We start from the raw sequence: 22,962 nt of genomic DNA on the forward strand, positions 1-22,962 counted from the left end.
TGTTTTCTTTCTTCGGCCTACTGAAAATATGAATTGAGGGTGTGGATTTTTGCCTTTGAAATAGTTATGTCTCAAACAAAACTAAAGCAGCAGCACCTACTGACTGCTTTGAGGACCTCCATTCCCTTTTTAATAAGCTCAGATAAGCTGCATTATACTTAACTAGCTTTTGTTTCACTCTTGAAAATCTCTCATTGCTTAAACACTAGAAGTTTTTTATGGCCATTGATATGTCATTCTGAGAGAACATTAAAATATAAAGATTCTCCCCTCCTCAATCATTTAGACACCCTGCATGCGAACTTAAAGTTTACAGATGAAGTGTTTGATTCCACAAATGGATTGCATACAATAGCCAGTGAAGGCATTTTCAGTGGAATGTCAAACAAAGCAGAATTCAAGAAGCTTACTATTAATTTATTTTTCTTTTTATGTTTATATAGCGAAACTGCTCGAGCAACATCCCTTTTCATCCAAACAGCCTGTATAAAGGGCTGCAAAGGCAAATATATATTTATAAAAACAAAATTCTGTCTGCTGTGTTACCCAGGCTTAGTCATTCCTCCAAACAGCAATCTGAGTTGACCATTTAAAAGTAAGATCTTACGTATGCATATCTAGAAATGACTTCGGAAAATATATAAGAGATCTTTACAGCAATATTTAAGAAAAAATAATTTAAGATTTAGCTTGAAACAACTACACTGAAAACAATTCTCTATTTCAGTCTAATGTTAATTACTATATTCCTGAAAATACTTCTTTTGAATTGCCTTTTTCTGGAATAGAAGATAAACAGCTTATTTTTATACTAGTCCTTCAGCAGCTGCAGGAGCTTACCTGCAACTGATCCCCAGCATGCAAATGCTGACTGGACATATGCACAAGTCAGTAACAGGTATGTCTAAGCATGCAAAGAACGAGACTGCCTCAAGACAACTGACATTTTAAGAGACGTAATTTTTCAGCAGGTCAAGAGAATGGACCTTAATATTTAGACTTGGCTGGTCCAGGCTGCTAGTCACTGAGCGCTACCTGTTTAGACAAGACATTTATTGTCTCTTTGAGCAAGTGGTTTATAACTTTGGCTCCCAATCTTGTCTTGTTCTACATTTAAACATTTGAAACACTGGCCAAGAGCATATCCTCATAAATTAGTAAAAATGCTTTCATGTGCAAGTCCACATGGAACACAACCTTCAAGGTGCACAAACAAAAAGAGGCTTTAGTTAGTCATAAATAAAACAGCAGAGAATAAAAGTTCTATGCAACTTGCAATTCATAGCAGTGAGGCATACATCATCTGAACAGGGCAGCTGAAAAAAAACAGAGAAATAGGGGTACATTGTGTGTGTGTATATATATATATATATACACACACACACACACACATAAAAAAAACTTTAAAGTTATATACTTCCTTACTTCTGCCTCTGGAAAATTTATTTAACAATAGCTGTACTTAAAGTATTCTCTATTTATCTCCCATCCTGCCAAAAAAATGCTGCTGGCTTGAAAAACAATCCTTAAGAAAACACCATTCTTATTAAGAATAACTTTAATGTAATTCCTCACACAACTTAGCCTACACAAATGGTTTAATCGGAATCAACATCCAATATTGTGGGCTTGATTGCATTATAGTCTGGCAGAGTATACAGATGTATTTTGTGAGGAACTTGTTAAAATACAAATGGATTTAGTTTAGTAAGGCAGATTTTAGATTGTATAAGTAAACTTTGTGCCATAGGTTATAAGATTATATTAAAAGTATTGCTAAAAAAGTACCAAAAGACTAAAGGCTAACATTCTTTTATGTAAAAACAAAAGAAATAAAGCTATTTAGAAGAAATGACTGCATCCCCAGTAGTCCTGATTTCAGATCATTAGATCCTTCAGGAATAAACAGAAAAAAGTTGTATAGCTGCTTAATTTTATAACATTCTTTCTGAAAAAGTTACAGCTATTTATGTACCTTATCTTCATAGTTCTTCTGAAATAAAATGATATGCTTGTGAAAAGTGCTGTGCAGACAACTCTGAAATACATAGTTTCCTCATTACACACAAAATGCAAAATATTGGCAAAAACACATCATCAGTAGGGCTTGACTCAATACTTGGGTGATAGGGGACAATATAATTCAATTTGCTTGGTTCATGTAAGTCTTTGTTTCTTAAAAAGTTGCCAAAATGGGGCTAAACAGCAACTGCAGCTCAAGGGAACCTGAAAGGAAACATGATATGTTTATTTCAGAGAAGTCACTGAACATCCCCTCAGACTGGTACTGAACCATGTTATACACAAACTAGTGGTCTAGAAATGAAAAAACTTATTCTCACTGTTAAAGGAACTGAGCCACCCTGCTCCTTTAGTATTACTATTTTAACATGCATTCACAAATACTGAAGATGAAATATTAAAATGCAAATATTAAACATGTACTAAGTTTAAGCACATGTTTTTAGGCAGACTTGTGACTAAAGTACACAGACTACTGGATGTAGTTTGTAACAGAATACTGATGGAAACAGTAAATATTCATTCAGTTTGTTTGATTTAGGCTGCTCCGTTATTTTTTGCCTCCTTTTTATAGCACAGTCAACTGTATATTAAATTAGTCAGCCAACAATGAATTGAAATATGGATCTAAACAAATGAGTGATAAATCTACTGACTCAGAGTGATCTTGCAAGTTGCAGACAATCTCTTAGAATGTAAGATTATCTAGTGTATTTTTGTGTTCAATGGGCCTTGAAGTACTTGTTTCCAAAGAATTTGTCCAGGTACTTTTTGCTACCAGAAGGTTTTGCAATTAATTCTGCTATTTCAATATATGTTCCATTCTTTTGCAGAACAGCAATTATAAATAAGTGGATACACACAAAAAGTTATTTCAGACCTGAGCTCCTTATAATTATGAAAGAATGCAATCTGGTAATAGTGTTTAATAACTATTCATCATAATAATTTACTCTAAAAGTGATTTTAATGGCATTTGTTTGAGAAAGAACCTCCAAAGTGTCCCCTAAGAAGAAAGGTTCCAGCATGGGAACCTCCCTAAGCTCTTCTATAATGAATATGGATGTGAAAAATTCTTTTAGTTTATATTACAGTCTCGTCTTTTTTTCAGAGCTCCTTTCATCCCTTGATCATCATTTGGCCCTCCAGATTTTCTGGCAGGCTTCCTTCTTCTTCCTCAAATAAATAATAAAAATCCTAAAAAGGGATTTATTGTTAGAGTTTTTTGCTTTTAGCAAACTATTCCTCAAAATCTTTTTGTCTTTCCTTACCAGGTTTTCATATGTAATTTTCTAGAATTTATATACTTTCCTATTTTTTCCCCATTTGCACAGAACTTCTACTTTTTGAAAAAATCCCTTCTAACAGCATCTTTTACCAAGCTACATAATCATATTTGCCTAAAAAAAAGAGAAAAAAAAAGACTTTTTTTAATAGGTGATATGAATATGGTCCGTGTCTTAAGCAATCTCCATGCTGTCTGCAAGCATTTAGTCCCTTTTTCTTTGTATAAGCAGTCTTGCTAATTGTTACGTAGCTCCCTTTTTAAAATGAAACATCGTAGTGGATTGTTTGGATTCTTTGTTATTTACTGATATAGTTAACATCTTCATCAGATCTGATTGTAAGGTTTTATTTATTTATTTATTTACTTAAGCAGACATGGCTATACTTCTGTTCCCCGACACCCTCTGCCCTTCTCACATAAATTATAGTGAGCACTGAAACAATTTCTGAAACATCCTACCAGTAAGTTTCAGGTATACTCCTCTAGTTACACACTCATGTTAAATCAGGAATTATCTGCAGACTACTGCTCCTTCTGCCAGCTTGTTACCCCTCTGACAGAGGATCCTCTTCCTCCAGGGTGATACCAGCGCTGCGAGCTCCTCCACAGCAGGACTATTGTAGGATGCAAACAAAAGTCTCAGTTCCGCTCCCCCCGCCTCGTTCCTCCAGCCTCGCAGGGGGGCTGAGAGACGCCCGCTGGGCGTATAATCTTACCTATGCTACTTGGTGCCCTAAACCGCGAAACTCCTACCCTCAAACGAGCTGAATTTGGTTTATGTTCCCAAATTCTGCTTTGACCATAAGATTTGTTAGGCACAAAGATACCTTTTAATTTTATTTTTGAGAAGTGATCAGTGGTCAGATTCTTCCCTGCCCTCATCAAATAAACTTGTTCAGCTTCTCTTATTTGGGCCTCCCACCTACAGCTAAATTTCCACTGCAGCTACAAAATGTTGAAGAGTAGTATATCAAACAAGAAAGCTAAATGTCATAACACATATCCACGGGAACATGACAGCTATTGACAAGCTAAAAGCTTTTCTTAAAAAAGAAAATAAAACATGAAATAGGTTAAAAAAAATCTTTACATTCATAATCTCTTTAGAGCATACACTTGATCCTTTTTTTTTTTTTTTTTAAGTAACTAGCTGTTTTTTCTGTCCAGCACCGGGAAAAAGCAAAATTAAAATGTGTTAATTTGAATGTAGATTATTAAATTCCAATTTTAAGGCACGTTGTAAGAGATGCCATGAGAGATACTATCAATACTGTCTTTCAGTGTAAACTAATCTCATTCTCCTGCATGGTTATGCTTTTCTTTTTTTTCTTTTTTTTTTAAAATAAAATAATGAAAAGTAACAGTATTATAAAACTGAACTACACAGAAGAACTTAAAATTTGGTATCTTCCCTTGCATAAAGAGTTGCAATTTACATGTTAGATGGCATTCACAGACATTTAATGCCAGAACTATGAGATTCTGCAATAAAGCTTTTCTTAGAACATTAAGTGATTATTGTTTCAAGCAATATTTTAACAAAACAAATGTGTGTACACAAATACGTGTACGTTTTGCATTGTACACAGGGCTTTTAGAAAACATTCCAAAAAGTTAATGATGTAAATGATAAAGAATATATAAACACATTCTTCAACAAAATGCAGTTTCCAATAGTACATGTGAATTCACAAGCAGTTATGTTTTGGACACGTAGCTAAAGCCAAACTCTTTCTACAGCTACTAACCAACCTTTCTATCCATCAATAATTGGCCGACTACAACTGATGATATTTATTACATATCAAACCTACTCTAATATACAAGTGCTGCATAATATTACTTTTCTGTTCATTCTGTTAATTTAGAATTTTCTTCTAGACAGAGTGCTATCATGGAGTACAGAATGTTTCAGTTTTACTCTTCTTTTCTCCCTTACACTTCTAATGCTTCATCCAATAACTAGGAGAAAATGGAACAGGAGTTTTAAGGCCAAAATAACCGTAAGTGCAATGCTGGCCATAAAATTTGCTGAAAATTGATCCTCAATCTTAAAAGTTTTCCTAAACTGACAAAATATGAAGCAGAGAAGTGCATAAAGTGAATTTTAGCATGAAAAAATAATGCTGGACAATGACTAAAGGCTGCAGGAATGAAGACGACTGAGGCTTAAAAAAAAATCCCCCAAAGCAAAGCACTGTACTGTAGTACAGACTGCAACACTGGAAAGAGTATCTATAATAATAAAATATCTTCCTATCTTCTCTCCTTTAAAATGTGTATTATAATCTTGAAATTCTTACTATGTTCATATCTACAAAACTGACATTCAGAAGACTTGATTGAGACAACATTATCTTCCCAGATGTGGTACAAAATTCACACCCTAGAAACATCTTGATATCTATTTTTCAGTTTTTGCAGTTGTGTTCATTTCTGAAGTGGCATGACATTTTTAACAGAGGGGAAAACATATATAAAGCTGACACAGCAAATACATAGCAGGATAAGATTTAAGGGAAAGTAGAGTAACACTGAGTTAACTATGAATTGTTAATGAGATGACTAATACCTGTATGCTGATATTCAAAACATTTAAATAACATTGTGACATCTTCCAGGTATTTTCTGAGCGTGACACTTCTACTCCTTTCCCTGGCATCCCAATAGTTTCCTCAAGTTCTCTGAAACATTTCCCCAAGTTACCCCTAACTCTATTGGGAGTTTCCCTAATAGTTCTCTGAAGCTAATCAACCAAATAAAGATTTCTTTTTTATTCTCATTCTCCCTTCTGCACCAGGTATAGCACTCACTTTCGCAAGTATCTTCTTTTCTCTGAAACATCTGCAGTGAATGGCAGGCTACTAAAGAGCAAGATGGGATGACGACTGTCAATAATTTTGCTGTCTACTATATTTAAAAATTAAGCCAAGAGTTAAATGTCTTCATTCTGATTTCACTAGGCACATAGTTACTCAGCCTACTAATATCTTCAGCTGTGTCCATCTTATTTTTCTTAATTTTGATTGCAAGACTTTACAGGCTTATTTTACTATCTGCCTGGAAAATATCTGGCCCAATAAGGCTTTTAAGAGTTTCTGTAACACAAACAGTAATAAAGACACTAATTTCCAATTTTCAGATAATCACCTGCATTATATAAATTGGGCTTCTTCACTTTACACTTCTTTACACATTTTTTTCCCAACCATCCTGTTGTTACATCTATTGGCACAGGTATGACAATAGGACAATAGTTTCTTCTTCTTCTTTTTTTTTTTTTTTTTGACTGCCATAAAAATGTAACAAGAACTTAAAAATAATTCACAAATTGTGATTTTGGCTAATATTTAACTTATCTGGGGGGCAAAAGGAAGCCTTGCATCTTTGTATTTGCTCCAACAGGCAGGTGATCTATATAAGTAAAGTCTTACTTAACAGTTTTCAATTTCTCACAGTTGAGTTCCATTATATTACCAGATATTTTCAATACACAATTTCAATATATCTTCAGTGTTCCAAGGAACATTTTTTTTGTTATTATTATCAAGAACTCACCTTTCTAGAAACTGTTTTCTATGAAAATAAAAGTAAATGTGAATTGGTTCATAGCAGCAAAGAGCTGCAAACTTCTCTACCCCTGTTTTCACAACTGGATCAAAACAGTCTTTCAAATTTCTTGGAAAGCAACAGAAAAGCATGGTGTTCACTTTCTCTGAGACCCTGAAAGCATCAAATAGTGTTTTGTAAAGGATCTACATATCATAAAAAGCAGTACTAAATACTGAATTGCAGTGATAAAAATGTTGGATGCCTGATTCTGTAACTTAAGAAGTGATAAAATGGAAAAAGGCACACAGTACTTTTATCTGGACTGCTGGTGATAATATTAGTGTAAACATATTTTGACTTTAAGAAAAGGCAATTTCTTTTACCATAACTTATCTCTCACAACATATGATTTCTATCAGGAAGGAATGTAATTGCTTTGGGAATATACTTAATTCTTTGCCTCATTACCCCTGCTTGGGATGCTACCTTAAACATTTGTTGATCATCACACTGAAATGTGTGGTTTCGAATACGGCTCTATCAGTTTCATTTTTACCTCTGACTATTATATCCTTAGAATATTTTGACTCAAAATGGGGTCCTAAAATGTCCCAAAGCACCTCAACTTTAAATAACCATTATGAAAGATTTTTTTTAAATTTATAACCTAACCTAATTCTTGCTAGAAGATTTGCAGCCACCTTAATGACTTTAAGTCTACTCAACAACACAAATCTCTGACTCTTCCCCCACAACCCATCTGCCTCTCTATATAAAGTGTTTTCCTTCACTGTAAGATTTGACTTCCAATCTTGTCTTAGAATTTGTTTCTTTTTTTTAATTCTTTTTATTCTATTTTTATTCTTTTATTTGACTAACACTTTTGTGTTTTCACTGGGCAGTGAAAAAGATTTGCCAGGTGCTCAAAGACAACACCTGATATCTCCCTGCTAGCATGAACAATGAAAGAATAAAGAGATATTTTGCATGTTTCATGACTGCATCTAAAATTAACAGTAATAATAAGTTATACATGTTAGTAAATATCTTATTAATTTATACTAAAACTACTTTAACAGATACCCTGAATGGGAAAGGGCCAGAAAAGAGATATTGATAAGTGTGAACTTCTCTGTCAGAAAGAAACTTATGATCTGAAAGAAAGCTTACAGGACTTCAGTGAATTAACCTGAAAACAGCTAATTCTGTGTGAACGAGTATGGCAACCTGAGCATACATAAGATACAGGGTGTGCTATTTTACAGAAAGATAGCACTGAATTTCAAAAAAATCTCCAAAAACTTGCAATTATTGGAAGTTTACTGGGAACATGAAGAAACATGTATGGCCAGATCTACAGCAAAAAGTCATCTTGCACTTTGTGACTGTGCAATTCATAGATTTTGTGGCCAGCAGGGATCACTGTGATCTCAGGATATCTTGTTTTCCTGTATATCAACAATAGATTCACTATTATTACCAGCAACCAGTCCCAGACTTTTGGTTGCATTAACATGCAGTGTCCTCTATCCTGCTCACCCTTTGTATTACTGTGACGCTGCATACAGACTGGAGGTGAGAGAGAACAAGTGTTGCTGTCTGCCAGGTTATGAAGTCCCAAAGCTGTTGAACATCTATCGTGCCTACTTATGCCCAGGCGTTAGGTTCCAAAACCAGTACCGACTCTCCAGAGACTTCCCAATACATAAAACCCTTCCCTTCCCCACTTTGCCTCCAAGAAGCGTATCTACATTAAAGTATCTGTTTAGAGTGAACCACTAAAGACATGCAGCCAGCCAGTTTGATGCAGTTGCATATCCACTTCAGCCGATCTACTTTTGCACTGCCATCAAAAGGGGGCAATACTGCTCTTCCCATGCTCCATATATTCTCATCCTCCCTTGTGCTGGATCGGTGGTTATGCCGCACAGTTAGCTGGATCCGGGAGCTCATTTTGGCTCCCTCCCAACCCCCCACATAATTTTTTAAACAGTATCAGTTCTCTCTGATGCCACTTGAGCCTTTAGCACAGATACCAGAGGGTGATAACAATATGTGGCTTTATCTTCTCAACCCCTCTGAGTGTTTAATATTGGTCAATGTAATTCAGGGAAGCATCTCCTTGCTCACTTTAATTATACCTTCTTATTAATCAACTCCCCTTGCTCTAAAAATGTAAATAAATAAATATATATATATTTTTTTTTTTTTTAATGTGACACCTAATTTTCCCTTCTGGTGTTCTACTGTTCCAATCTCTTGAGACAAAGAGATCAGCAAAGGACTGTTTAAAATAAATGATTCCACTTGCAGCAGACCTTGTGTTCGTCCAGGGCAGAGCTACTCAATTGCTGACGGCTCTATTCAGCCTTGTTCATCTTAGCCTGTCTACTGTGTTTAGTTACCTAGCTTCAACTGGTAACTGAAATCACAATAACCCTATATATCACATATGCAAATTTTTAATAGATTAAAAAGAACATAATCCACAATTTTTAAGAACACATATGATCTTGATGAAAAAAAGACTTACTGATGGAGAATCTACCATATTGCTGAATAAATTATTCCAGTGGTCAGCCAATCTTTCTGCAAAAGTGTATCTTATTTCCAATCTGAATTGTCTGGCCACATGCCTTTGTCTAAAAGCAGAAATTTTTTCCATAAAGAAATGCCTATAAAATGTGATGGGACCAGCTTTTTAACTTGCTTCTATGCTAAATTGAATGAGGTTCTTTAATCTTGTACTATAAAGCAGATTCCTGGCCTTGAGTCAGTGTAGTTCTTTCTGAAAATCCTTTCTTATTTACCAATATCTTTTCTGAATGCTGAATAATAAAACGAGACACTGAGCTGCAGCCTGGCCATTGGTGTGCAAAGTTAAGAGTAACTACTTCTTTTTACTCAATATCCCTCCACTTACACACCAAAGATCACACTTGCTTTCTTCAGCTACTACATCATTAGGCTTCCCTACCTCATTGTAAATCCCAGACCCTTTTTGCTTTCTAAAATATTTTTCCCATGTTCACTTACACAGAATGTCTTCATACAGAGCATTTTACAAAGAAAAAAAAAAACAAAAAAAACCACCTCCAGAGCAAAAAACCTACACTAAAGGGAAAAGGTAAAGGGAAATTAATTACAGTATGCAAGTTAAAGAGGTTTTTTTAGGTTAATACTAAATATTCAACTGAATTATGTAAAAGAAGAGCTACTGTCAAGGAAGATGTGTTACACAGAATGAAACTTTTTTATTTATTGCAATTAATTCTGCCACACTGTTTTTTATGGTTTGAGATTGTAATTTTCATTTAGTCCTTTTGATTACTTCTGCCTGATTGGCTTTAATAAATTAAAAATTAAACTTTGTGTACCCACAGAATCATCTGTCTTGGATTATATATATAAACACATTAGTTAATTTATATTTTAAGATCATAGTTCAATGAATACTTAAAAGCTGGTACTACCACCAAAAGAAAGAGCTCTGACATTTTCTTCTCCTCCAGGCAGTGCTGCCTTAAAGCACTCATTCATCAAACCATAGCTAGAGGTAGGAAAGTCAACTTCAAAATGTAGCTGCAGGAAACGGTTTCAGATTTCCTTTTTCAAGTTATGTTTTATCTTAATGGTCCACAAACCTTCTGGAAAGAAGCACATACTATTATTTAAAACATGTAAGTGTATTCTTTAGCTCTACATTCCCCACTATGTAATGCAGAAATTCTAATTGCATACTAGTCTGTTCTGTCTTTTAATCTGTTTTCTTTTTCCATTTAGTCTGTGGTTTCAGCTTTTTAATTTAGTTATTTTATAGCCTTCCTTCAACATATCATTGGAGAGGTTAAAAAATTTGCCTACTAAAAGACAGACACACCAGGACAACATAAATCAGCAAGTAAAATGAGAAAAAGAAGCCAAGCCTTTTTTAGCACGCTGCAATGATAACAGAACATTACGATCTGACAATTAAAAATATTCATGCCCAATATAGCTACTGATTTTTCAAAAGAATTAATTAAAAGTTTAATAATAAATACATCTTCATAAGATCTCTGTATGTATTGGCTCTTATTACTAGAAGATCATATAAATATTTCTTATAACAATCTCTACCTAAATCATTCATAAATATTTTGGCTACAGATATCAATAAAAAAAGAGCTGCAAGTAAGTCACAACGACAGGTAATGTATAATTTTAAAATGAAAAAGAACATACATACAACCATTTCTTATTAAGACAATTTTTTCCCTTCTAGATTGACAATATAAAAGTGTTTGAGAGAAATGAAGGAATTGGAATCTATTTGGAAAAACCTGCAATACAGTTCCTAATCTTTTGACATACCTGAGCTGGAAAAACTAAACTTGACTTGTAGGAAAAGCATGTCAAATGCATAAGAATAACTCCTGTCAGAGGTGACAAGTGCTGAGATGACCCCCAAGTATGGATGTATGGAACAACAAGTATTAGTTAACATTTTACTATCAGAGTAACATTAACTTGCTTACTAAAATTCACCCTATGCTAATTTTTCTGAAATACACAGGCAAGCTCTTTTGAATAACTAGGAGGGGATTGCACCAATATTTTTAAAGGAAAATGTTCTCAATTCACATAAGCCCTTCAAATCTTTGGAGAACAGATTACTATCTGAATTGTTCTGCTCAAGACAGATTTCAGAACCATCAAAACTTCAAGTTGCTAGTACAACTTTAATAAAAGGGTCAAGTAGAGGCAATTTAATTAATAGGAAAGATAAAAGTAGGTATTTAAACTGTTTTTTTGCCATGACAGGAAGAGGCACAAGTTACTAAATTATTATTCTACGCAGTGTCTGCAGATCGCTTGAAAATAACTCCGTAAAACAATATAATTTTCAGACCTTTTGGCATATTTCTGTAATTTATAACGATATCCTGAGACAAATATTCACTTGTATGAATATTTTTGATATATAATTAAAAACCTACTTTTGTAAAATACTCATACATACACTTTAGTGTGTATAGTATGTAGGAGATGCATTTTGTTTATAATAAATGGAAATTCACAAATTTCAATGCATTTTTATACATTTATTTTTAAAAAAAAGAGAAGTTCCAACACTGATTTCAGAATTTCTTTGAAAAAATATTAAAGGTGTGGTTTTGCCAACAAGCTTTTTTCTAAGTTAAGAATTTCAGACTTATTTGTATAGTAAAGGACAGGCAACAAAAGAAAAATAAAAGCAAAATCTACATAAATTTGTAGAGACATAAAACACATTCAGAAATCCTCAGCAAGACAGCTTGTCTTTCAAATTTACTGGCAATTATGGATCCAGTGAAGATTCATACTGAAGCTAAACTGGAGATAGTAAAACAGATCAATTGCCAGCAGTGATCATGCCATTTTACAAAGTTAGCATATAACAGTCGATAAGTGTGAGTGGTTAGCCAGTAGGCATCCTACAAAGACTGTCTTTCATAGCTGAATATTTTATATCCTAGAACCTCAAAATTCAAAGTGGTGGCATTCATTAATTAGAACAGATCTGATCGTGTCAGGATATTTTATGCATTCAGCCTTCAAACGATTTTTCCTGATGTAGAGACTAATTAAAAAAAATCTGTAGGGAACTAAAAGGAATCATTATTTGTACTTTTGCCAGCAAGAGCCCATATTGCAGGAAACGAAAATCTGTGAAAATAGATCATTAGAAATAAGATTCAAACTTGGGAATGAAAATATATGGGCTTTTTTAAGCCATGTGTGCATAAGTGCTCCAAAACTATGGTTTACAGCTTATTATAGCAAATGTAAGGCTCATAAAACTGGCTATAACTAAATTGCCCAGCACTTCTCAGTTGAAAGCACTATTTCAGTTGTTAACTTTGCCAAGTGCAAGTAAAACTTCAGCTGAAGTTTTCAGTGTCAGGTTTCTGTTTCAGCCTAGTTATTTTTAGAAAACATTCAACCATTTCTGAGAGCAAATTTTTGGAAAAATCTCATATTCACAAAAAAAGCTAGAATTTTCAAAGGAAAGTTTTCTAGCATCTTGAAGCTTTGAAGAACTGACCTAAAATATAAATGTTGTTTTAGTGTGTAAACACACAGGTATTTGGCTAAGTTAGATTATGTCCAAGCACCAGTTTGTAAATTGGTGCTTACATTTTAATAGTTAAATTCCCTAAGATTCCACATGCACTGGGTATGCAGAGTGTCATGTGGAGGAGACTATTCTCTGCAACTGAAGCTTTTGATATGTGCTGATTACCAAACATTTTGAGAGAGAGATAAGATTCACCTGCATAAATGAAGATGCATATGAATGATCAAAATCCGAGTTAACTACTGAGCCTCAGTAGGAATTTCTCTTCGACACAGCTTACCCCTTACCTGCTTACTTTTCTGGTATTTTCACTGTCTTCTAAAGCGACTGGTTCTGGACATTGCCAGCTTATTAGGATAAAACACCAGGTTATTATTAGTCATAATCAATACAACACTTCCCACAGTTGAATTCATTTATTAAGTTTGCCCAGATCATATATTCATAGGAGGTCATCTACTCCAACCTCCTGCTCAAAGCAAGGTTGGCTATGGGATCAAAACTGGTTGCTTAGGGCTTCTTCCACCGGCATCTTGAAAACCTCCAAGAATGGAGAGTGCACAACCTTTCTGGGCAACCTGTATGGCTGTCATCATGGTGAAAATTTTTTGTTTTGAATCAGTATTGTTCTTGGTGAGGTTTCTAAAACAAGGACTCAGAAACTTTCTTTAAGTCCACAGAAGACAAAAGACTGGCTTACTGAACTATACATGTATGATTGCTTTTGCAAGGCAAGTACTGTGTATGCATTTTATTGTAAATCACAACTCCCAATAACATTTTACTTTTCCCCACCTTCCTCAGAATCTGGTAGGGCTGTTAGATGTTACACTTGAACCATTTCAGAAGCCACGAAGAGCTCATTGCAAGAATATTTTGAAGCAGAAAATTACTTGTAAAACCTTTTCCACAGATACAGTAGTGGAAATTACGAGATCTGGTGGACACTCATACATGCCAGATCAAGGAAATCTCTGCAGTGCTTAATCCTGGTTATGCCTGGACTGAAATAGGGCTTGGGCTGAATTACCCACTGCACAAGCAATTCTCTTCCCACTACATATTCTCCATGGCACAACCTTTCTTGCTACCAACTTGCAAATCAGAGAGATAAAGATCTTCAAGTGCTGTTGCATTCAACATGAATATGCAATGATGTTACTGCTTCTCTGAGAGAAAAAAAAAAAAAAACCCACCCTCCATAAAAACATCAAGCATAGAATACACCTTATGAAATTTCAGTAGAAAATAAAATAAGCATAAAGCACTCATTCCAAATACTACTATTGCTGAAGATACAGACATTTCCACATTTTCACAGTGTAACTAAAAAAATTCTGAAATGTGTGGGTTCTGCTTAGAACAGCCTTGAGGACTTAAAAGAACAATTTAAGAAAGTATGAGGGGCAAAATCCATATGGAATGACATCTGAATCCTCAGACACTTGTTAAAACAGACAGTTTATTTTTCCCTGTCGGGAAAGAGCTATGAGACTGGCCATAGCTATCCAAACTCATCGAAGCAGTTTGTTATTAAAAACTGGTGCCCAAGGGTTCCCATATAACCTAGGAATTACATTGTTAATTAAACAAATTCCTTTCAATGTTTATTACCCTAAAGTATCGCTAACATATTTACAAAATAAGGAAATATGTTTGGCCATGTTCCACCATTTCAAAGACAGAAAGACAGAGTAGTGAAGGAATGAGCATCTGGATTTTTTTTCTTTTTTTTCATTCAGCATAGATGTTAACTTCCAAGCTCAGTGACTGGCTCAGAGGTCTCCTGAAACACAGAGCAACTGTGTTCCTGTCAGAAATGAAGGATAGGGAGTACTTCTAACTGTAGGTTAAAGGCATTAGCCGTGGAGATTTGGCCATTCGTGCCTGCATCTAACTGTACACTCCACCCAAAATCTGTGGATCAGCGGTCCACAAACAGTGGAAGAAGAAGGAAGAAGGGAAAAATTAGTTTCTATCAAGCCAAGATCTAAAATTTCTATTTATTAATCCAAACAAACTGTACATTGCCTCAATGATACTTGGATAGTAGTGGTCTGAGAGTGTCATGCTGTAGCTCCTGTAATTACGGAGAGAAAAATTGTACACTACAAAAACACCTCATCAATAAGTATCTCTTATTCATGGGTGTAGTCTACATAACCATCTATTGAAAACCTCCAAACATTTTTTTAGAATCCAAGTCACTACTGCTGCTAAGTGAGTCCTTCAGGTACTTATTATTTCACATACAAACGAGACTTATCAGGTCCTGCACCACTCAAATTTCTGACCTCCTCAACAAGCAGAATATCTTGAGAATACTACTCCTTCAATATCTCAATGAGTTCAACTATTAACAAGAAGTTTCAGAAATAAAACTGAAACTACCTGGGAAATTTTTCATCTAATCATTAGTGTGCACATATAAGCTTAAAATGTAAAAAAAAAAAAAAAAAAAAAAAAAAAACCTTGTTCTCTTAGCTGAGATAATGGCTTTCAGATTTAAATTACACACTGGAAAAAGTGAGAAAAATGGCCTGACATTCTTTTCTAGGCTCTTTATGCACAAATAATATAAATATTAATAAAAAAGTATCAAGTCCTTCTTTTCCATCCTTAAGCAGTGAGTTACTAAACCAAACTTCCTTTCTAGGATAAGATTATTGTACCACACGCTAACAACCAAAATATGTATTAGTGCTAATAAATAAATAGGCAATAACCTAAAATGCAGCACAGTATCTCCCTTACTCTTTCTCAACTCTAAATTGTTTTTGCCATCATCTAGTTTAGCCCATTCTGCCCATTATTAGCTTGTATGGACTACAATTGTCAATATTTTTTTGTCTGAGAATCTACATTTATCGATGAAGGCTGAGATCTTACTAAATTTACCTAGTGTTGGGTAAGAACAGTCAATTGTATTCTTTTTGATCAAATAAAGGCTCAATAGATTACACTCTCAAATGTGTCTTCCATGCATTTATTCTAACATTTATGAACTCCCACTTCAATACTCAAATTACAGACTTAGAAAAAATAATAGGTATGCCTAACAAAAGAGCATTAGTCAATAACATCTATTAAAGATTCTAAAAAGCTGACAATTGTTCACATAAAAATATCTGTGCAAAAATTTAATTCAAAAATTCCTACTAGTATTTATCATAAATTTAGAGGAAAATGTTAGCATATTGTCAGTTATCTCCAGTTCTGCTGTATACCTACTCAACTTTGACAAATATCTGGAAAAGTCTCAAATATATAAGAAAAAACTATAAAACCATGCTAAATTTACAATTGTGTTAATAACTCTTGAAAATATTGATTGTAAGATTTCCATTAAAATGAATACTCTGTTTACTTTGAAACAACAAAGCTAGCTGATCTGATCCTTCTGAACATGGATGCCCTTCTAGTTTTTCTAGCAAAATTGTTCAGTATAGTGCAAGAATGGATCAATTTACTGATCTACAAATAAAAAGGTATTTGCCATTGCCACTGTTTTTACTTGAAAATTCAACTTGAACTTGGAATTCAAATCACTTCAGTTTGTATTAAAAATTATTTCAATATTGCATGATTTTGTTGGTGCCTGAAGGCCTATTGGATACTATTTTCTTTGTATTTCTTTTGCTTTTTATTTCAAACATACTTTGGTATGTCGATGTTTATCAATCATAGCCTCTATTTACTACTCTCTTTATCCTCCCACAAAATTTGGATTCATATCTGGCACAAAACAGAGACTGACAGACTACTGAAGGATCATACTTGAAAACTGAAAGAGTTTTTGTATTAAGAAAAAAATCTCTTCCAAAGCAGCAGAGTTTTCTTAGTAAGGATATTAGTACTCCCATACAGTGAATAAATAAAATTTAAAGGATTTTTATGTATACAATTCTAGTCATAGCTGTTATGCTCCACATAAAATTAAACAAAGAGGCACCAAAATAGTTCTACAAAAGAGAAACTGCAGAAAACAAAGAAAAATTATTTGAGTTATTAAGTCTTACCTGACCAGTGCCCAGTGGTGGTACCTGATCTGTCAGTGCATGTCTCGCTTACAGGCCTAAAAACAGTTTCCCAGCCCCCAGTAGCATAGCGCCAATTCTGAGACTCCAAAATTAGTGTTCGCTGAGTGCCATAAGCAATCATGAAGCAGTAGACTACATGATGGAGTTGACAGCCGTAGCCACAGCCTTTGTTGATATTACACACAAGTTTCTTAGCTTTGCTGCAATCCTTGGGGTTCTGTAAGTATGGACGAAAAAGCAAAGTTGAGAAGATATACACAAAGGCATACTTTTTTGTGAAAATACTGACAAAATGTCATAAATCACACAAGTCATTCTGCTATAATGCATGTCATATTAAAATGAATGAGCAAGCTCAGCTCAATGAAAATTTTACGTGAATTCTTCACAGTGAACATGAACAACTATTGAACATACTTCACTAACCTAATGTAAAATAAAATACCTTCAAGATTTAAAATTACTTTCACATTTGTAAATCTGTCAGAATAAGCTAACATTTGGACTCAGGGCTCACATTTAATTAACATGATTCTCAGTGCTGGAATGCTCTTTCTTGATTTTTCCTTTGGCGTTTTTCCAAGTTTGTTAGTTCTCTTTCAATGAACATGACTTATCCAAAAAAAGAAAAATTTTGCCTGTTTGCATAATAAAACTTCCCAAACTTACTACATACCAAATACAGAATATAATACACATAGCTGAATAGACTGATAAAAAACAGTATTTTAATTTGAACGCACGCTCAATGCAATAATATTCTGTAATTCTACAATCCAACACATTATTCAACAAAGGAGGAAAATATGTTTAGGATGAGAATGCTAAGTATGCCAAAAGTTATAAAACATTAAAATATTTTTACGTATGTGAACAACACAACAACACAATCTACACAAGGTTTTGTTTCCATAAAATACAGTACTTTGCTGTACACATTCATACTTGCATGTCTCCAGACATCACTTGTGCATTGTCAAAAAGCTTTTTTATAAAATATCTCATATGAGTAGTTAGTTTCAGGTTAGGCTGAAACTTCCAAAGTCAAATGACGACCTTCTGGAAAACTGAGATCTCGCCTTTGGATGATCTTAAAGATAAACCAAATATTTTGAGTTCTAAAAATAGTTAGTAAAAATTTAAATTTGTGCATCATTTGTGTAGAAGAGGGTAGAATAGTTCAGATCTGAAAGAAAATAAACTGTGAAAGTTCAATATTTGAATGCCTCTTTTTTTTCATTTTAAGGAAAAAACATCTGGTTCAGAGTCTAACTAGCTTTGAAAAACAGTAAACCAAATAAAATTTCCAGTCCTAATTTTAGTTCCTTAGATCAGTACTCTTGCTGTCACAAATCTAATGGCTAACTTAGAGGCTAAATCTAATGGATAACTTTGAGACTATCATAAATCTACTTTCTACAGTCTTTCAGTAAGAGGAAGGGTTTTTTCAGTATTGCATGCAAGTTCCTAGAGAAAGAATTTCATGGCAAAACATCTCCTCCCTATCTAAATCTACAGACACATTTGCATCATGCAACAAAGTGCAATCATGACACGTGCAAGTAAAACCATTTTCCACTGATAACTCTCATGGTGTAGAAAAGCCCTAAATTCTGCCATCATTTCTGTACAACAAAACTACCTACGAAATAAGAATCAGAGAACAGAGGTGCCACAAATCTCTAAAAGCACTTTCCCATAAGATTTATAAAGGACATTAGCATTACCTTAATTGTCTAGTGAAGTGAAAATGCAAGCTAATAGGCAATCACAGAATCACTGAGGTTGGAAGGGACCTCTGGAGATCAACTAGTCCAACCCCCCTGCTCAAGCAGGGTTACCTAGAGCACATTGCACAGGATTGCATCCAGGCGTGTTTTGAATATCTCCAGAGAAGGAGACTCCACAACCTCTCTGGGCAACCTGTTCCAGTGCTCTGTCACCCCAATGTTTCAGTAAGCCAAAAAGGTGAAAGACTTCATTGTATTTCAACTCATAAATTGAATATATTCATATAATCTGCTCAGATCTGCTAAACCCCATGCTTGATCTAACAAGCTTCAGTAACCACATGTACACATTATCTTGCTGGTGGTCCTGATGGTCTCACATAGCAGAACACCAAAAAGTTCTATTATCTTCTATATACTAACTTTCTAACAGAGCAATGAGATTAATTTATTTTAATTTAGTCATTACAAGTACCAGATCAGTATATAAAATAGTAATATATTAAATAAAAATACTAAAGATTGATTTAATAAATAAAGAGAGTTATTCTATTCCCTGTGATTCTAAAGACGAGAAGAAATACATTTTCAGAAGGCTTTTGTCACCTCTATTGCAAATATACAGACAGAGCTGAAGAGGATAAGCCTCAACATTTATTCAAAGATTATTTTATTTAAAATATCATTGTAAAACACTCTTTTGTTATCCGGTCATTACTTGTACTTTTACTGAGAATGCACTTTTTTGTACGTAATGCCTAGAGTAGATAACAATATACATTGCTGTATTGTTATGTTGCTACTTTTTAACTGAAATATCTGGGCTAAGAAAAATTATAGGCAACTTCTTTCTGTCATTTAGAAAGTTGTCACAAATGGCAAGAGGGAACAGAGAAAGTCACATGCAAAGAGAGATGAAAATATTTATCATGCATTACTTTTTATCCGTTTTATTTTTGAAAGATACATCTAGGTGTTTTAAGGACTCCTTATAAAAATTCATACTTTATACAGAGTATCTCAGAAGACTTGTAATACCGTTGTGTGACATACTATAACTAGACCATAAACCTAAGATCTATTTTGGCCAGAAGTAAACCATTAGCAAAATGTATTTGTCAAAATATAGGACACACAAGTCTGTCACTAGGAATCAATTGGCTTAGGCTGGGTTTTATTTCATTTTTTAAAAGGGATATAATGACTTTGCAAGGTACTTTTGTTCAGACGTAAAAAATCTCGACTTCACAAATTTTTTTTGCAAAAATGGGTGCAAAAAGGAACATTAGAGATATTAGCAGGACCATAAAGCATGTTATTAAGACTGGTTTCCTCTCTTTTTCACACAGCAAAAATTCTTGCTGAAAGTAACTTTTTCATAACTATTTAGAAAGGGATAATCTCTGAAAGTTTTTAGAAAATATTGATAGTTAATGTTTTCTACAGTCCTTCTGTTACTTTCGAATGCCTGTTTCCTCTTGAAAATGAAAACATTTTAAAGACATACCAAACAGGAATGACTGGCCTTTAAATAAAATTATTTACAAGTTATTGCTAGTTACCTATGGTTCACCAAAGGAATGCTGACAATATAAATCTTCACAAACAACTAATAAGACTGAAGCAGATTCTATGCTATTGTGACTGACTGCTCCAACTATTTATGCCTTGTTAAATTTAACGTTAAACTTAATTCTGCAAGAGCAGCATAGTAATAGAGTCTTGTCTTCAAGTATCTCTTCTTTAGAAGAGAACAGACTGTCGTTTCTTACTCACTTCCCCAGGGTACTCAAGATTTTATGGACCTTTATGCATCATATCCCCTTCTCAGTTCTCTTATTCAGAGTGAAGTCTTGATCTACTTCGACTTTGTTCTCACAGATACCAGGTTCATATATTTCATCATCCACATCACTTTCCCCTTCAAGTTTTCTTGTTTTGTGATATCCTTCCTGACACTTAGGGACTAGAACTGTACACCATACGCTTGATGCAGTTGCACCAGGAATTTGTACAGCAGCCCACTGTTGTAACTTCCAATTTAATTGTTTGAATATTATTGAGTAATGAAATGGTGTTTTCATAGCATTATCTGTGGTAACTACAAGATCTTGTTACTCAATAGTATTAGTCAACTGCAGGTGTGTAGGTGCATTAAGGACTATCTTCCCCCATGTACATCTCTTGAAATTCAGTGCACATGACTGTAATCTACCATTTTATTATCCAGTCAGAGATAACATGACTGGAGTATGACCTAATATTTTGAAATTCTTCTGCAATTGTCTCACAACTGTTTAGCAGAAAGCTTGAAGAATTTAATATTGCTGGTATTAAAGCCAGATATGTTGAAATAAACAGCTTGGAACACAATAATTTTTATCTTATTTTTCTAGCTCTAATTTAAACCGAAAAGGAGAGAGACTAAAATTCTGGGGAGATTACTATAAACTGGTATTGTCTTGTAAAATGACTGAAAACCTGGAAAAAGTTTTGAGGGAAATTATAAAGTTATCAGTAGTAGATATTTTTCCCCTATACAAGCAGCAATATTTTAAATGGTATAGTCAGCAAGAACGTTGATAATGGACCATATTGCTAGTCACAGAATTCTTTATATTAAACAAGTGACTAAATAGGTCTAATGCTCTCTAACAAATCATTTCTACCATGAATTAATTTTCATTTCTTATTCCTACTGGCTGACCGAGTACTCTTGAGTAAAAGGAAAACGTACTCCACTAAGAAGTCAGTAAGCTGCTGAAGGATAATGAAACACCACAATATTTTCTCAATGTAATATCTGGCTCCAAAACTATAGTTCCTGGTATTTTAAATTCAGATTACTAGCATACAGCAATAGCAAGTGATAACTCAACACAAATCAAATAAAATCCAAATTGCTAGAAACATGATAATCTGAAATATATAAACATAGGCTACATCTATACTAGTAAATAAAATGTGCTCAAAATTTACTCTAACTGGCACAGAATAGCCTGCATCTATGCTATTAAAATCTCTTAACCTCTTAAAACAGGGTGGCCACATACAGTGCATTTATGAAAAGGTCCTTGCGCTAAGTCTCAAACAGTGCCAAAGAATTGTCTGGAAGAAAACCACCTGGCTTGAGTCAAAAGCACACCACGAACAGTTCTCACAGTTTAAGAGTATATTACATTTCAGTGACTGGGGACATATCCTGTCATTGTTTGGCTAGAATAAAAGCGGCATTAGGACAATTTCCAGGTCCCCATCTTCCACTTCTATGGTAGAGGTAGTGGTCTCTCAGTGCTCAAAGGACCCTTCTTCTTCAGGGGTGTTGGTTAGTATATTCACAGAGTCAGCAGGCTCAGAGTGGAGAGTTGTCAGAAGTGCTGCTTCGATGCTGCATAACCTTCCATTGCTTCCAAATGTGCGTGAATTGTCAAAACACACGACAAACTAGCAAAATTAAACACTGCTGCTTAACATACATTTTACTACAAGAGAAATGACTGTGTTGTTTTTTTAATAACAAAAAGTTTAGAGCAATGTCTTCTCATCCTATGAATGAGGAGAAATTAATCAGAGCCGAGTGGGCAGGCAGTCTGCTACAAATTACAAGGTAACCTGACACACCCGATATAATGTTCATTAACAAAAGGGCTCATTTTTATATTTTCAGTAAATATTTTATTGCTTAATACTACACAGACTGCTGGAGAACAGAGTTCTGCCCAAATTTTGTGGAAAATCCCAGTTTTTGATGTGAATGATGCCCAGGAAAGGTGCTTGTCACCCTAGTCATCACTAGTGTAATTCACACAGTCCTCTACTGCCCTTTCTTTGTTCTGTCACTTTTAATGGGTCCTTTTCCTACTAGCTCCACCTCCATCTGTGGGGAATAAAGCAGATGACAGAAGAAATTTCTTCCAGCTGCTGGAAGAAAATTTTGTTCCTTCCCTGGTCAGAAATAGTACATATTTGATCTTTTACGCTATTACTAGCACGTGTGTGCAGTATGGAGAGAAAGGGAGCCTTTCTGCCTCTAACGTTAACTCCTCTAGCTCTCACCTACCCTGCTCCAGGAAACAAGCTTCCCTTTGAGTACATCCCAGCACACTGATGGACTAACTGCTCTGCGCTACTCAAGCAACTATTGACAACTTCTAGACAAAATTTTATATAGATATCAGCAGTGATCATACTTAGTAAAGCAGTTATTACCCTAATATCATACTTTTAGAT

General features: G+C 34.4%; 1 protein-coding gene across 2 annotated transcripts in view; it reads right to left on the reverse strand.

Moving 5' to 3' along the window:
- Positions 1-22,962, reverse strand: part of FUT8 (fucosyltransferase 8) — a 124,136-nt gene that overhangs the window by 21,641 nt on the left and 79,533 nt on the right. For both annotated transcript variants that reach the window (XM_067296331.1, XM_067296330.1), the window contains one exon: positions 16,982-17,219. In XM_067296331.1, coding sequence (XP_067152432.1) covers positions 16,982-17,219 — 238 coding nt within the window. The remainder of the gene's footprint in view (positions 1-16,981; positions 17,220-22,962) is intronic.

This window comes from Apteryx mantelli, chromosome 4, assembly GCF_036417845.1.
Source record: "Apteryx mantelli isolate bAptMan1 chromosome 4, bAptMan1.hap1, whole genome shotgun sequence".
Taxonomy (NCBI): Eukaryota; Metazoa; Chordata; class Aves; order Apterygiformes; family Apterygidae; genus Apteryx; species Apteryx mantelli.